The sequence below is a fragment of the Leucopleurus acutus genome (genome assembly GCF_964270905.1).
Source record: "Leucopleurus acutus genome assembly, chromosome: 7".
In the NCBI taxonomy this organism is placed as follows: Eukaryota; Metazoa; Chordata; class Mammalia; order Artiodactyla; family Delphinidae; genus Leucopleurus; species Leucopleurus acutus.
The window spans coordinates 21,619,577-21,636,972 of NC_139150.1; the positions used below are offsets into that span (position 1 = coordinate 21,619,577).

The 17,396-nt window shown below is 43.6% G+C and overlaps 1 protein-coding gene across 1 annotated transcript in view; it reads left to right on the forward strand.

Moving 5' to 3' along the window:
- Positions 1 to 7,597, forward strand: part of SUSD1 (sushi domain containing 1) — a gene marked incomplete at its 3' end in the record, with an annotated part of 123,985 nt that extends 116,388 nt beyond the window's left edge. The window contains exons 16-17 of the mRNA XM_082842320.1: positions 7,162 to 7,301; positions 7,580 to 7,597. Of these exons, the coding sequence (XP_082698446.1) occupies positions 7,162 to 7,301; positions 7,580 to 7,597 (158 nt within the window). The remainder of the gene's footprint in view (positions 1 to 7,161; positions 7,302 to 7,579) is intronic.
- Between the last annotated feature and the right edge of the window lie 9,799 nt (positions 7,598 to 17,396).

The following is a 17,396-nucleotide window of genomic DNA, read 5'->3' on the forward strand; positions in this document are numbered from 1 at the left end:
TTGAATGATTACTGGGGAACCAACAGTACAGTCTGGTGAGAAAAGAAGCATAGTGGGTGCAATACTTATCAAATAAGCCAGAGAAGATTAACATCAAGGTATAAGCTTAGTGTGTACATTATCAATGAATATGCGATGTGCATGCATGTATACACATATACACTCACACTCATTTTATTTTTTTTAACATCTTTATTGGAGTGTAATTACTTTACAATGTTGTGTTAGTTTCTGCTATATAACAAAGTGAATCAGCTATATGTGTACATATATCCCCATATCCCCTCCCTCTTGTGTCTCCCTCCCACCCTCCTTATCCCACCCCTCTAGGTGGTCACAAAGCACTGAGCTGATCTCCCTGTGTGATGCAGCTGCTTCCCACTAGCTATCTATTTTATACTTGATAGTGTATATATGTCAATGCTACTCTCTCACTTCGTCCCAGCTTACCCTTCCCCCTCCCCGTGTCCTCAAGTCCATTCTCTATGTCTGCATCTTTATTCCTGTCCTGCACCTAGGTTCTTCAGAACCTTTTTTTTTTTTTTTAGATTCCATATATATGTGTTAGCATACGGTATTTGTCTTTCTCTTTCTGACTTACTTCACTCTGTATGACAGACTCTAGGTCCATCCACCTCACTACAAATAACTCAATTTCATTTCTTTTTATGGCTGAGTAATATTCCATTGTATATATGTGCCACATCTTCTTTATCCATTCATCGGTCAATGGACACTTAGGTTGTTTCCATGTCCTGGCTATTGTAAACAGACCTGTAGTGAACATTGTGGTACATGACTCTTTTTGAATTATGGTTTTCTCAAGGTATATGCCCAGTAGTGGGATTGCTGGGTCATATGGTATTTCTATTTTTAGTTTTTTAAGGAACCTCCATACTGTTCTCCATAGTAGCTGTATCAATTTACATTCCCACTGACAGTGCAGGAGGGTTCCCTTTTCTCCACACCCTCTCCAGCATTTATTGTTTGTAGATTTTTTTTTTTTTTTTTTTAGTGGTATGCAGGCCTCTCACTGTTGTGGCCTCTCCCGTTGTGGAGCACAGGCTCTAGACGCGCAGGCTCAGTGGCCATGGCTCACGGACCTAGCTGCTCTGTGGCATGTGGGATCTTCCCAGACTGGGGCACAAACCAGTGTCCCCTGCATCGGCAGGCGGACTCTCAACCACTGTGCCACCACGGAAGCCTTGTTTATAGATTTTTTGATGATGGCCATTCTGACTGGTGTGAGGTGATACCTCATTGTAGTTTTGATTTGCATTTCTCTAATGATTAGTGATGTTGAGCATCCTTTCATGTGTTTGTTGGCAATCTGTATATCTTCTTTGGAGAAATGTCTATTTAGATCTTCTGCCAATTTTTGGATTGGGTTGTTTGTTTTTTTGATATTGAACTGCATGAGCTGCTTGTATATTTTGAGATTAATCCTTTGTCAGTTGCTTCGTTTGCAAATATTTTCTGCCATTCAGAGGTTGTCTTTTTGTCTTGTTTATGGTTTCCTTTGCTGCGCAAAAACCTTTAAGTTTCATTAGGTCCCATTTGTTTATTTTTGTTTTTATTTCCATTTCTCTAGGAGGTGGGTCAAAAAGGATCTTGCTGTGATTTATGTCAAAGAGTGTTCTTCCTGTGTTTTCCTCTAAGAGTTTTATAGTGTCTGGCCTTACATTTAGGTCTTTAATCCATTTTGAGTTTATTTTTGTATATGATGTTAGGAAGTCACACTCATTTTAAACCTTCATAATAGTGGTAGGAAGAATTCTAATATGGCCTCACAAATTCCTGGTCCTTGGGGTACACCCACTTTCTCTCAGTTATTCATTCAAAGGCCATTCTAGTTGTTGCTGTGAAAGGATTTGAAGATGTAATTAAAGTCCCAAATAGGGAGATTATCTGGATGGACCTGACCTAATCACATTAGCCCTTTAAATCTGTGTCTAGAAGTCAAAGACAGGGGAAATTGGAGATTCCAAGGGAGAGATGGATTTGACCTAAGGGTTTCTCCTGCTGGCTTTGAAGATGGAGGGGACCACGTGGCAGGGATGCGGGCAGCCTGTAGGAGCTGAGCGGCCCCTGGCTGACGGCCAGTAAGAATATGAGGACCTCAGTCCTACAACTGCAAGGAACTGAATTTAGCCCACAACGTGCATGAGCTTGGAAGCAGATTCTTCCCCACAGCCTCCAGAGGGAAATGCAGCCCTCTCAACATCTTTATTTCAGCCTTGTAAGACCCTGAGCTGAGGACCCAGTCACAGTGTGCCTGAACTTCTGACCCATGGAACTATGAGCTAATAAATGGCTGCTACTGCTAAGCTTATGGTAATTTGTTAAGCTGCAATAGAGAATGAATTCAATAATGTTGTTGACTCATCAGGCTTTACTTATCTCTAAATTAGTTTTCTGCTTTGATCTCCTTTGCCATCTCCTACTCCACAGGGGATTCAAGCAAGGGAACCCTAGAATAGCAGAGAGAAATTTAACACACTAAATAGAAGTCACAGTGCTAATTATTTGTGCCTTTTGGAGAACAGAATTGTTGCTTTCAGGAAATGACCCTGCTGGTGTAAATTCATGAAAAAATGTCCACAGCCATAGGAAGTCCTCAAGCTGTCACGAAGTCTGAGAGTAGGAATAGGGCCTTTCTAACTGGCTCTTCAACACCTGTGATATTTCCATTAGTGAAAAGGTTCAAGATAAGCCCAGGGAATCCCTATCACTCTTCCTGAGCACTATACCTCTTCGGGGAGCCACCCTACAGAGACTGGTGGAGTTTAAGCCTCATGGATTTACTCGCTTTAAGAATGAATCACTGGGGTGGGATAGGGAGGGTGGGAGGGAGGGAGACGCAAGAGGGAAGAGATATGGGAACATATGTATATGTATAACTGATTCACTTTGTTATAAAGCAGAAACTAACACACCATTGTAAAGCAATTATACCCCAATAAAGATGTTAAAAAAAAAAAAGAATGAATCACTGAGAATCTGGGATATAACACATGGCTCACTCACTTGGGTTTCTAAAAGGATATTCTACAAGTGATTGAGAAGAAAAATAAGTATGGTTACATGGCATGTGACCATGGAAGGGAAGGTAACCAGAGGATGGCAAAACTCTGAAAAATGTAATTCACATTGGCCAGTTATACATTTTCTCAGTAAGGAATTAATGTGGGAAGTCCCTAAAGAAGCATGTGGTTATACCATGATTGGATTGACTCATGTTCACAGAGTACATATATAATGTAGAAAAAAAGACATATAACCAGGAACTGTTCTACCAGCAAAAATTGTGCCTGGAGCTACAACCCAAGTCATGTTATACAGAATGAATAAAGATGATTTCCCAGTACATACCTCGAGAGTAAGGAATAGTTGGGCTTCCTGCTAAGGGTGAAAGATGTCCTCTTTGATATTTGAAAACTAGAGAAGAGCTAACTGCTCTGCATACATTAAAGTCTTCTGCCATGGATGAAGCACTAAATTCTAGCAGGCTCATACAATTTGCAAATGAGATGGGTAAACCACTGCAAGTGATCTTTGAGGAATCTTGACGAAGAAGTGAAAAGTGGGAAGACAGAGGATGAGCAAAGGGCATGGAACTTTGTGAAAGGGAGGTAGATTTTGCAAAGTGTGCATGATGATAACTTGAAGTCAAGGCCAGGCACGGTCTTTAAGAGATGGCTCTGTGTCCACCTGGGAGAAGAAGCCGTAGTTCCCAGCAGTCAGTATGGGAGCTATGAGCAGATTGGATGAAACTGCTCTTCTTTCTTCTGGCACAGAGTCACTAAATGGTCAGGGAACTGTGGCAAGCACAATGGATTTTGACTTCAGCCAATACTTAACAATGCCCGGTGGACAGTGTGGGGAAATGAGGGCTGGGTGTGAGCTTACTGTGAGCAGTAAGCTCACAGCACTGTGAGCTTACTGTACTGTTTTAATATCTAGTAATTCAAGTCACTCCTTTAATTTTTTTTCTTTATTAATTTCTAATTTAACCAGAACTCCTCCTCCCGTTTTATAATATGGCTTCTTAAAAATGTCAAGGCTTTTTTCTTCTGAATACCAAAAGTAGCCAAACAATACATGCCATGTTTTTCTAGAAAGTCTCTCTCTTTTTTTTTTAAAGAATCAATTTTATTTATTTTTGGTTGCGTTGGGTCTTCGTTGCTGCACACGGGCTTTCTGTAGTTGTGGCGAGTGGGGGCTACTCTTTGTTGCAGCACGCAGGCTTCTCACTGTGGTGGCTTCTCTTGTTGCGGAACACGGGCTCTAGGCGCGCGGGCTTCAGTAGTTGTTGCACACAAGCTCAGTAGTTGTGGCTCACGGGCTCTAGAGGGCAGGCTCAGTAGTTGTGGCACACGGGCTTAGTTGCTTCGTGGCATGTGGGATCTTCCCGGACCAGGGATCGAACCCGTGTCTCTTGCATTGGCAGGCGGATTCTTAACCACTGAGCCACCAGGGAAGTCCCTCTAGAAAGTCTCTTGACAACATTTTCTGAGGTAATGATTTGCCAGGCTCTTTAGCAAGAGATAACTTTCCATGGCTGCTTTTGCTGGTGCCAGTTCTCCTGTAGAGTCTCCAGTAGAATCAAATTGCTCTCAACCTGGTTGTAGAGATCTGAGCAGTGCCGACCAGTAGAGCTCTCTGCAGTGATGGAAAGATTTTAAAGCTGTGTTGTCCAGTATGGTAGCCACTCACCACTTGTGGCTACTGGGCACTTGAAATATGCACTTAAAATAGTATGACTGAGAAACTGAATTTTAAATCTAATTTAATTTAAATCAATTTAGATTTAGATAGCCACATTGTGGCTAGCGGCTACTGTATTAGACAGCACAGAATCGATGATGAAAAAGTTAAGTAGCTTGAACGGTTCTCAAATGTGCTACATTTACTGCCAGGGAAATAAGTCATCTACATTTTGAGGGTCTAAAGTCCAGGGACTATTTTTCCTCTTAAGCCCCTCTCCCCTTACGGTAACAGATGTTTGCTTTTGCTGTTTTCAGCTCTTCAATGGCGGTGTTGGATTACCCAGGGGGAGCAGTAAGCATATGCCTGGTGCATTGGTAAAAGGAGGGTACAGACAAATGAAATACAGTTGGCCCTCCATATCCGCGGGTTCCACATTCATGGATTCAACCAACCGTGGATTGAAAATATTCAGAAAAAATAATTCCAAAAAGTTCCAAAAAGCAAAATTTGAATTTGCTGCACACTGGCAATTATTTACCTAGCATTTATTGAATATGTTGTATTTACAGCTATATACATAGCATTTATGTTGTATTAGGTATTATAAATAATCTAGAGATGATTTAAAGTATACAGTAGGTTATAAGCAAATACCACACCTTTTTATATCAGGGACTCGAGCATCTGAGGATTTTGGTATCCAAGGGGGGCCCTGGAACCAGTCCCTCATGGATACTGAGGGATGACTGTAATTTGATATTCCAACCATGACAACTGCAACAAATCATCTGGAAAAATTTGGAATTGATTGCACTCCCTTAAACTTATTCCATGACTTGGTAGTATTTTTATTTTTAATTCTATACATGCAAAGTCAGCCCCCCAAGATCTTCTCAATGTCTGGTGGCACCATCGTACAGATTTTTGTTCTTCCAAAGAGGAGTTTGAGCAACCACAGCCCGAGGCCCCATAATCATCAGCCTGTGGAGGAAAGATCCGGGCCAGCACCCCTGACTTCTGGGGGAGAACATGACCCACTCTGCTGCAGAAAGAGCTGGATTCAGATCTGCACTGGGAAAGCATGGTGCTGTGGTCAAAAGCAGACTCTGAAGCCAGGCAGCTTGGGTTTGCATCCTGGCTCTGTCATTTACTAGCTGGGTGACCTTGGGCAAGTTTCTTAACCACTCCATGTCTGGATTTGTCATCTATAAAATGCGAATAATAACAGTACCCAGTGTAATAATCCCTGGTGCTATTGTTATGGTACCCAGTGGGTGGTTAGGACAGGTTTTAGAACAGTGTCTGGCACATAGTAAGTGCTAAGTAAGTGTTTGCAAGTTAAAATGAGATCTTTAGTTTAGAACATGATGCCCTGACTTAGTCACTTGGCCCAAATGTACAACTCAAATGTGCGCGTTTTTCAGTTAACAGCCAGGGATCTCCCTGGAGTTGACATGCGATGCACCTCTGAATAGAATATATGAATGTCTTTCAAAGAGCTTTTACATCAATTTTCTTATTTTATCTTCATGGCAACCTGCTGAACAGAGCAGGGAGGTACTACCCTTGCTTCCTGTAGGGGAAATGACAGATGACTCTACCCAACAGAGAGGATTTGTTTGCTATGTTTGTTTTTCTTTTAAAGATTTATTTATTTTATTAATATTTTTATTTTTTTTTTGGCTGCATCGGGTCTTAGTTGCAGCACGCGGGATCTTTGTTGAGGCATGAGGGATCTTTCGTCGTGGCATACGGGCTCTTCATTGTGGTGCTCAGGCTTCTCTCTATTTGTGGCAGCGGGTTTTCTCTTCTCTAGCTGTGGCGCGCAGGCTCCAGAGCACATGGGCTCTGTAGTTTGCGGCATGCAGGCTCTAGTGGAGGCGAGCAACCTTAGTAGTTGTTGTGGCGCGCGGACTTAGTTGCCCCGCAGCATGTGGGGTCTTAGTTCCCCGACCAGGGATCAAACCCGCGTCCCCCAGTGGCAGATTCTTTACCACTGGAGCACCAGGGAAGTCCCTGTTTGCTATATTTGATCACTGGAGCTACCATTTTTGGAGCAAAAGTCCAAATGACGTCAGAATGACATCTTCCTCGACGCAAAGGAAAACTGCCGGTAAAAATCGATGAAGTGTAATTGACTTGAGAGAAGACCAACACACACAACACAGGGTGCTGTACGTGTGTGCCCAACAAATCAACTTTTATCACTTGTAACTTGAATGTGGCCCAGTTTTACGCTTCCTTTTCAAAAATGTCGTGGAACGGTTTTTCCTGATGCCCTGGTCTCAGGGCCAACTGAGGGGGCACAGAGGAACTCTGGGCATTCTTGGGATGGTTTGTTAAATGGGGCCAACCTCTGGTTAAAAGAGAGTGAGGTCAGGTGGGTGTGCACCTCTGTGGAGGGCCGTGATTCTGTGCTCTGTGGGTTCAGCGTGTGGTTTTGTCCCGCAGATTCATCGCTCACGCTGCAGCAGATGGTAGGCGTCGGGCTAGGCTCCGTGGCTGTTGTGATTGTCCTCGCATTCCTCTCCTTCTCAGCAGTGTGGTATGTGCGACTGTCACTTTTGAGGAATGAGTGGAATGGAGGGAGGGTGGGGCTGGAGTCAGGAAGAACAGCTGGGATCGAGGAGGGTCAGAGGGGGAGTGCGGGAGGTTGTCCCAGGCTCAGCAGGTGAAAGGCACGGGTAACTCTGCACCTCAGGAGGGAGGGGCATGCCCTCCAGTCCCAGGAAGAGAGCAGGGTCAGTGATGGCACCCTGACAACTCACGGAGCGGTGGCTCATCTCCTGTACCACTTCCCATGCACACAGGGGTGCACCGCAGGAGAACCTAAGTGTCAGTGAACTCTCTTTTCCTCCGCCATGTCTAGATTGCCAATGCTGCGTGAAGAGGATGCGCTGCTGCTGGGGCAGATGTTATGACAGCTTCTCAGGTGTCTGCACAGAGGCCCTGTGTGTGCGTGGGCCTGCAATCCCATTCCTGGATTCAAGACGGTGACTATCTCTTTGGAATCCCCCAAAAGGAGGACGCTCGGGAATTGTTGATGTCTTCCCTGCTACACGACCAGTTCTGTGTCTCTGAACTTGAGAACCTTGATGTACAATGTAATATTGACCACAGGCTACAGGTCACATGGACTGGCCTGTGTTCTCCTCTGAGTGATGCCTGAGAGTCAGCTCCTCTAGGCACTGAATGCAAGAGACTGTCTGCCTCTTCCTTTGTAGCATCTCTGTCATTAATTCAGAATCCATTATTTTACAATAAGTAATGAGATAGACTGAAGTGTGGGCTAGAATTTGACTTTATGAAGGAGGTCATTGCAAAGGCTAGAGATCATTGACATAGGCAAATACGGTAAACACTTCAGAAGCCCTTTTCCGACAATTGGTTGACACACTAATTAGAAAGTATGCTAGCCTGGCCACTCCAGTAAGTTCCCTGCAATATCTGTTAGGCAGTGTTGCTTTGATACAGTTCCTTTTGTCTTATATGTATTCAAAAGCCATAAGCCTTCATTCCAGTAAAAATATTCTGTTAAGTTAGACAGTTCTCTTCCACATGAATGTTTAGAACAGCCTTGGCAATTTTTTTTTTCACTGAACATTTCCTAAAAATGCTCCATGCCTCCTTTTAGACTTGGGGGTGGAGTGGTAACAATGGGTTGCAACATTATGAAGCCCATGGCCAGAGTCCTGTGTTTATAGGGGAGGGGAACAATGCAGGCGACACGATCGTCCCTTTTATCTACAACGTCAGTAGCTATGAGTGTTACTTTATCATGAACCATGTCCCGGAACTACTGTCAATATGCCGAATTTACAGATGGAGTGGATTCGATTTGACTTTTAAAGCCTGAATCAGTGTTCTTGAACTTTCCTCCCTAACCAACAACGTAACTCCAAGGCTCAGCAAGGAACGAAGGGAGAAGAAGGATGGAGGCTTGTGGCTTCTCTAAGTGATGGTGGTGTCCTCCTATGCCTTCTCCCTCCCTCTCCAGGCCTAGAGACTAGAAATCATGGGGAGGGGTGGGGGGGACAGTGATATTGCCCAACTCGGGGTGAAGCATATATGAACGTGGTCCTAGTATTGGGCGACACCACAGTCCTGAGGAAAAGGGGCAGCCTTTCCCACATGGTGGGCTGGTGTGTTCTCCACCGGCTCACTGGGCACCAGTGAGGGACACATCTGAGCAGCCTGGGCTTGCAGGTGGATGAGGAGACATGAGCAATGATAGAACAGGTGGCAACTCTCTATGAAGCTGCTTCCCCAGGGGGATCTGACCCAAAGCATATCCTCTCAACTGGGAAGAGTCAGAGAGAGGGAAGTGATACCCTGATGCTTGAGTTTTCAAGGCCAGCTGTCAGCCCTGGCCCCAGCCAGTACTGGGCAGTATTAGGAATAATTGTCCTTTGTCCTCTGAGGTGTCGTCTCAGACTACAACTTAGGATCAACATGTAGAACACTTCCTGCTTTCATTCAGGTGAACTGTAGAGTAGAACTCTCAATAGACTAATACAAATAGCTTCTGACTTTTATTTTTTATGTGCAACAATTCAAACTCATACAGTTTTCACAGCTCTTGAATTAAATTTGGAATCTTTACAAATTATTTGGTTAGTATTAGGTAGGGTCTCTGATGAGTAAGGATTTTCCTCCAAGCCTCCTCTAACCAAAGAGAGAATCTGAGTTTCTCCCCCTTATTACTATTTTTTACCAGCTCTGTAAATACCATATGTTTCTGTAGTCCCCCTAATTTCAAGTTCTAGAATTAACTGTCAAAGAAGCTACCTTTGTCTACATGGGAACTTAGCATAATTGTCATCGAAAGGAAGAAGTCCTATTTGCTTGGTGTCAAAAGTTTCTCGTTAAGAAAACTGACTAAATATGAAGTAAAATGTACTTCTGGGTACAGTGCAGAAATGTAAAAGCAGTTCGTGAAAGAATACTGAAATAACAAAAACATAGATTTTGTCCCTTCCTCTAAATGTTCCAAACGATAGCACAGAGTTGCTCAGTGTTAATACTTAACAGAAGTAGGTGCTGAGCATTTGCAAGAAGGATGCGCCATTTTCCTGCAGTTCTTTTCTGATCATTTTCTCATGCACATGAAGGCAGCCTTAAGTTCTCTGAATTCGCCTGGTAGCTTAACCACAATACCGTCCCTTTTTTTCCCAAGTGGATTCCTGGTTAAGGCGGGGAGAGCATCTCAGGAGACCAATAGTGGGTCTTCCTAGAAGCATGCAGGGTCCTTCTGTTGAAGGACTGATCAGGTAGCATTCAGAGTTGGGTTATGAGTGCCACTAAATAAAGCTGGATCCTCAGATAGTGATGGAAGAAGGATCTTTTCCTTAGTAACTGTCTTGGGGACAGTGTGTAGAGGTGAGTGCCAGGATCCAGTCTTGAGCTCCCTTCTAGACTAGGAATCAAAACGGAGGGTTGCCCAGATATGGAGCAGAGTGTTCCCTGGCTGAATTTTTTTTTTTTTTTTGGTGCCCATAGTTTTTATTTATCTCCACCATAGTTTTTGTTTATACATGTTCTTTCATTCCATCCTCACAGCAGTTCTGTGTGGTGGGAAGGTTAGGAGTTATCATTTTCCCATTTTAGAGTGGAGAGATGGGTTCAGACAGAGATGTAACTTCAATTGTGGGGCCAGATATTCTGCCTGCAAGTCCAGTTCTCATTCCTGGGACTTGACAGGACATTTGGGTTCCTGGGAGAGCTAGGCCTTTATATTTCTGAACTATATATATATATATATATATATATGTGTGTGTGTGTGTGTGTGTGTGTGTGTATATATATATATATATACACACACACACATATATATATATATATATATATAGGCATTGCTTTTACTATTATAGCACCTGTGTCTTTTTATACTCATCTTTTCACTGTGATATACCTTCTCCCATCACTTCTAGAAGGAGCCACAAGCAACCAAAATAGATGGAGGTTAACTAGGGGAAATAGGTAATAGTCCATCCATGACCCCAGACCTAAAATTGCAGCTGGGCCCTTAAGATTAAGACCAGAACAAAAGTCATTACCTTGAAATTCCATAGTGGATTGGAATAAAGTTAGTATTTAAATTGATTTTAAAGGAGGTAAAAAAGAATTCTCAAGGCTCCCTTTTTTGGCTAATCTCATATCCCGATTTCCTAACCCTTTAATTTTTCCATTCCCTTCATCAGAGAGAAAACCAGTGGGTAGTAGACGTCAATCAAATGGTGTTTTAAGGACCATTTGCCTCCCACAGCCATCGTTGGTTAAACTCAAGTGCCTGATTTTGGAGAGGAAAGTGCGTGTGGATTTTTCTGTGTCCGTTTGTGGGCAGGTGATGCAGTGAGGCAGGTCAGTTTAAAAAAGTGTACGTCCATTGTTTCAGAAAGAGAGAGAATGACTGAGTCATTCTGGTGCCGTGTGTGTGTATCCATACCCAAACTTTTTGGGCATAACTCAAGGTTACCAAAATGGGGTCAAACTAGGCATGTGGTTTGTAACATGCATTGGACACATTTTTCATGGTTTAGCCAGTTCTATGAATATTCCTTGACTGTTATTTTTTTCCCCTCGTGATTTGACTCGTATACTGAATCATATACTAGAGTCTATTTCTGAACTTTCTCTTTTGTTCTGCTGATTTATTTCTGTGCCAGTACCACCTGCTATAAGTTTAAAATAGGGGTTTTTTTTTAGTACCAACTAAAAGTAAGTTACCACCCTTTTCCTGTTAATTCTCAGAGTATTCTCAGGTTTTATTATATATTTATTCATGTATACATATTTATTATACATAAACTAAAGAATTATTTGGTCAAGTTCCCCCCAAAATCTTCATATTTTTCTTGGGGATGTATTAAATAAAGAGTGCTCTTATCCCAGAACACAATATGTGTCTCCATTTAATGTTGGTGTGTGTTCCTGTCTAGCGTGTTCTAATTTTCAACTTACAAGGTTATTCATTCTTATTTTTGGTTGTGTGTGTCTAGATATTTTACATCTCGTTATCCTGAACTCTTATGTCACTACCTCTGATCCTGCCCCTGAAAGTGCATCCCCCAGCCCCTTACTGCTGGCGTTGTTAGAGTTCTCTTGCCCTGGCAATCTGCCTTTTTTGGGAAAAATCACATCAAGATGGCTCCTCCAGCTCAGTTACTTTCCTGGGTATCTACTTGACTCACGGAAACTCACAGACCCTTGCCATGCAAATGAGGGATTGCCCCACCATGGCAGATCACTCCAGCCACAGACTTTAGTTTTCTTACCCATTAGACCCTTTGGCCTCCATCAGTGGAAGTGTAGCTTCTACTACATTCCAATGTGGTTCCCACTTTTTTGTCCTGATGCTGGCCTGACAGCCTCAGCTTCTTGACCCCTGGGTTTCTTATCCTTGGAGTCAGGTACCAGGCCTCTGTGTCCTCTGAAGTTTTAGGGGACACAAAGTCTCTGAGTGGACGTCCCCTTGAAGCTCCTCTTTCCTGACTTGCACTGAGGAAGGTCCCCTTACCTCCTACCGTCATCGTGGGGGATAGAAAATGCAGAGAATGCCAACAGCTTTCCCTAAAGAACTACTTTCTTTTGGCCTTTTCAATTTTAAACCCCTTTATATCTTGGGTATTGGGCTAAGGATCACGAGACCATTTGGAAATCCTTATTTTAGAATATGGGAGTGTTTGCAACCTATTATTTTCATTTTTTTGGAGCTTTAGTTGAAACAAAAAGGGTCCAATTTGAGGCCAAATGATAGGAAAATACAGTTCACAGAAAAAGAAATGCAAATGGCTCCCAAACGTAAGAAAAGATGCTCAACCTTACTTTTAACAAAAGTGCAAGTTAGTGAGGTATCATTTCTCACCCGTCAATGAGAAAGCCAGAGATTTAACAACACAGCCTCTTTTGAGGCTGTGGGGAAATAGGAACTCAAACGTTGTTAGTGAGAGTACAGAACGGTACAACCTTTATGGAAGGAAATCTGGCAATATTTACATTGCCTTTGTCTTTAACCCAGCAATCCACCTCTGGGACCTATCCTATGGATTCACCTGCACATGTTCCAAATGACACATGATCGGGGTTATTCATTATGACGTGGCTTATGATAACAAAAGCTTAGCAACAACCCAAATGCCTCTCAGGAGGAAAGTAGTTACATGAACTATGATACTTCTGTGTACACAATGGAATACCCTGAGTTGTAAAAAAGGAATGAGGAAGGACTCTATGCATTGAAATGGGGAGATCTTTAAGCTGTATTGTTTTAATGAGGAAAACAAGATGGAGAATAGTGTATATCATACGCTATCTTTTATGTAAGAAAGAGAGGGAATGAGAATATTTATTCAATTTTACATAAAGAAACACAGGAATGATAGCAATGAGTTGATGTAAATGGTTACAAATGGAGCAAGGAAGAATGGGGTGGAGGTGGACAGGGTGAGAGTGAGCCTTTTAAGTGTTTATCTTATTTTGTTTTATTTTTAAACATGTAAGTATATTACTATTCAAAAACATAAAAATAAAATTTCATAAGGAAAAGAAAGTGTTCCATTTAATATCCTATTTCACATGTGTCAAATAAAAATATGATAGGTACTGCTTAGTTTCCTTCTAAACCCAAGACACTTAGATTTGGATAAGTTTGGTTTAATTTTCCATCACAAAATTGGTGGGGCATCCAGTGCTTTTAAGATTTCTGAAAATTCCATGAGGGGGTAAAGGTGGATGTGTTATACTCCCATGATCAACTCTAGGGCCTACTTTCTGCTTCCTATGAATTAATTTAGCAGATGGATCATCTCATCCTCCTACGTGGGGGTCCCTGTTCCCGCCTGCATCGACTCACCTGTGGAACTCAGCTCCTTTTCATGATTTCCACCCAAAGTTTCACTAAGGACTTGGGGCATTTAGATAACGTGAATGGAGAGTGTATTAGTTTCCTACTGATGCTGTAACAAGTTGCCACATACTTGGTAGCTTTCAACCACACAAATTTATCATTTTACAGTTCTGGAAGTCGGAAGTCTGCCGTGAGTCTCACTGGGCTAAAGTCAAAGTGTTGGCTGAGCTGTGTTCCTTCTGGAAGCTCGAGGGAGAATCCATTTGTTTGCCGTTTCTAGCTTTTAGAGGCTGCCTATATTCCTTGACTGTGGCCTTTCCTCCATCTTCAAAGCCAACAGTGTGGCATCTTTGAATCTGACTCTGACTCTCCTGTCCACCCCTGCCCCCACTTCATTTATAGGAGATTGCAGTGGGCCTCCCTGGATAATCTCCCATCTCAAGATCCTTAACTTAATCACATCTACAAAGTTCCTTTTACCATGGAAGATAACTTATCCACAGGCTCTGGGATTAATACGTGGACATTTTTGGTGGCCATTTTTCTGCCTATAACGAGAGAGTATTATATTTTAGATACGCAAATAATTAAAAGTGGATGTTAGTTATCTTTGTTCCTCGAAGTTTCCTTCCTTTCCCATCCCTTCCCATCTTCATTCTTTATCAAATCCCCTAAATTCCTGAAATGCAGAACAACTCATCTATGTCTTTCTTTTTTTTTAACCAAAGTAATTTACCAAAGTAATTTTTTAAACAAGAGTAGTTTCCTCCTTAAAAATTCTGTTGCCAGCTGTTAACTTAAACTTTATATTTTTGAAAAACTTCTGAAAATTTCCCAAAGTTTCTGAATGTTGAATGTATTCTTCCTTGTTTCACAGTGCTGATTCAGATTTCTTACAATTTTTTGTGAATCTTTGGTAATGTGATTTTGGGGGACAACTAGAAACTAGAAGATGAAGTATTTGAGAGAGAATTATAGCAAAGGCTATATATGCTTTTTTATTTTTTTATTGCTGTGTAACAACTTACCACAAACGTAATGGCTTAAACTAGTACACATTTATTATCCTCCAGTTTTTATGGGTCAGGAATCCAGGTTTGGTTAGTTGGTTTCTCTGCTCAGGGTATCACAAGTCTGCAAGGAAGGTGTTGGCTAGGTTGCATCTTCATCAAGAAGCTCGACTGGGGAAGATTCCCCTTCCATGCTTATACATATTGTTGACAGAATACATTTCCTTGTGGTCGTATGGCTGAAGGTCCCAACTTTTTGCTGGCTGTCAGCTGGAAGCTGTCCTCAGGTCCTAGATGCCAGTCATAGCTCCTAGAGGGCCATTTGTAGTTGTTTGCCAGGTGGGCTTCCTACACAGACGGCCCAATTCATCAAGTCAGCAAGGACAATCTCTGAATACAGGGAGGGCCCAGTTCCTCTTTTTTTTTTTGGCGGTACGTGGGCCTCTTACCTCCGTGGCCTCTCCCGTTGCAGAGCACAGGCTCCGGATGCGCAGGCTTAGTGGCCATGGCTCACGGGCCCAGCCACTCCGCGGCATGTGGGATCTTCCCGGACCGGGTCACGAACCTGTGTCCCCTGCATCGGCAGGCGGACTCTCAACCACTGCGCCACCAGAGAAGCCCCCAGTTCCTCTTTTAAAGGGCTTTCATCTAAGTCAGGCCCACCCAGGATAATCTACCTTTAACTAACCAAAAATAAACTAATTTGGAACCTTAATTACATCTGCAAAAGCCCTTCACTTTTTCCATATTCTGTTGGTTAGAACTAAGTCACACTCAAGGGGAAAAAATTATACAGGCTGTGGACACCAAGTGGCAGAGATTATGAGGGTCATCTCATAGAATTTTGCCTACCGTAAGTTACTAAAGAAAAAATCAATTATAGACTTTAAATTCTACCACGATTTTTCCTAGGTTCTTCTGACAGGGCTACTTAACTTTATAGCAAAAGCCTAGGAATACTTCTATTTTCTCTATGGAGAGGTACCAAGGCTGCCAGGGGTGGAAGTGACCAATGGCCAGAGGTTTCAGGAAGGTAACCGGGTCTGGAAGACTGCCGTCTCCCCTTGGACTGGATGCGTTCCCTTGAGTGAGGCACAGAGATTTGGGGAAGGGAAAGAACACCATTTCCCTGGGTCCATGGGCATGTGTCCCATCTCCTAGCCTTTGGGTTAGCAGGATTCAGGATTTGTGAACTTGGCCTGCAAAAGTCTATTCCCGTCGAACTCTAGTGAGCCTAGTGTACGGCCTGTAGGGTGAGTTGTCCTATAGTCCCTATAAAGGGCCATCCTGAGTCTTGGTGGGCTGGGCTGGGCAGGGTAAGGCAATATTGACCAGGTTCAAGGCTTCCAGAGGGTGGTGAGAGCTCCAGGGACCAGCGCTGGGAGAGCACAAAGGTCCTTCCCAGTCCCAAGACCCTCCATAACCAAGGACTTGGCAGTAGCTGTGTGCAGCCGAGAATGGCTGAGACTGAGCGTAAAGCGCGTACGGTTCTTGCCACAAGTTGTGATTCCTTCTGTCCAAGGGGCCTTCCAGTGAAGAGTGAACCTTAGAACCTGAAAGAGGGCTCAGCTCCAAGAACCAGAGGGAACTGGGGTTGTCTTGGGATGATCACTGTGAATTGAGATCTCACAGGGATGGACGCCAGATGATGCAGACACTGCTGCTTTGCTGTGCTGGGATGGTCAGGGACAACCATGAGGGGCAAAGAGGGGCAGAGCCCAGGAAAGGGGAATCAGTGTCACAAGACCTAGGAAGGGGCAGCAGATGGGCAGCGCATCTCTTGCACCAAACAAGGAAGACAGTGTCTTGGTCCTGGTCGGAGAGTATAAATGTCCATACTGCGTGTGGCCCTGTGAGGGAGGTGGTGCACGGGGCTGCCAGACTCAAGGACTCCAGCCTGTCTGCAGCTTGCTGCCAAGGGCACAAAAGAGCTGAGTCTGACTTGACTGCCTGTGGTCAGCATTCATGAGCATTTTTACTGGATTTCTTGTAGAAAATTAACACATAGCTCTCTGGTCTGGATTTGTGCATCTGGAACAGCTCACTGGATTAGATGGAGGCTGAAGGAACTCCACAAGGGTAAAAGGACCAGCCCCCATACCGACCTCGTGAGACTGCATCTCAGTGTCCAGCTGTAACACACCCCTGGTGTCAGCCCCTTTTCTCCACTTCCCCTCCTCTCTGCAGCCACTCCTCGGACTTTCTCTCCCTCAACCTGCAGGCTGCTGCTGCAGACCCCTGCAGACCTCTGTAAAGAGATCACTCAGATGGGGCTGGAGCTAGAACAGAGCTGGAACCTACACTGGAGATACAGCTGGGAGGGCACATGAGTTTCACTGTGAGCCAGGCATGGAAAGACCAAGGCTTGTCACTGGATGAGATAGAAGAAACAGAGACCTACTTCTGGACGGCAGGAGGCTGTCTGCTTTCCTGGAGGGACACACAGTGCCGAACAGACTTGGGGAGTTGCCTGTGTGTCTCGGAGGGCTACCTATGTGCATTGGAGGGATACTTGTGTTTATTCTACACTTGACCTGGGACTGTGGTCTGTATTGATTGCATTGCACTCATAGCTTTCCAAGGTTGGCTGGCCAACACATCATCCTCAGCCTCTGCCTGCAAGTGAGTTGCCAACTGGCCCTTTATTGCCCACCCAGCTGTTGTCAGCTTCGTCACCCAGGTCATTGCCCTTAATTCCTGGGCCTTCACCAGTTTCCCAAGAATAAATTGTTTGGACTACTTCTAGTCTGCTGCTGTGTATTAGCCTGCATTTTTGGAAACTCTGATAAAGTTTCCAAACTGACTTACCTTTTTTTGCTATATGACTCCTG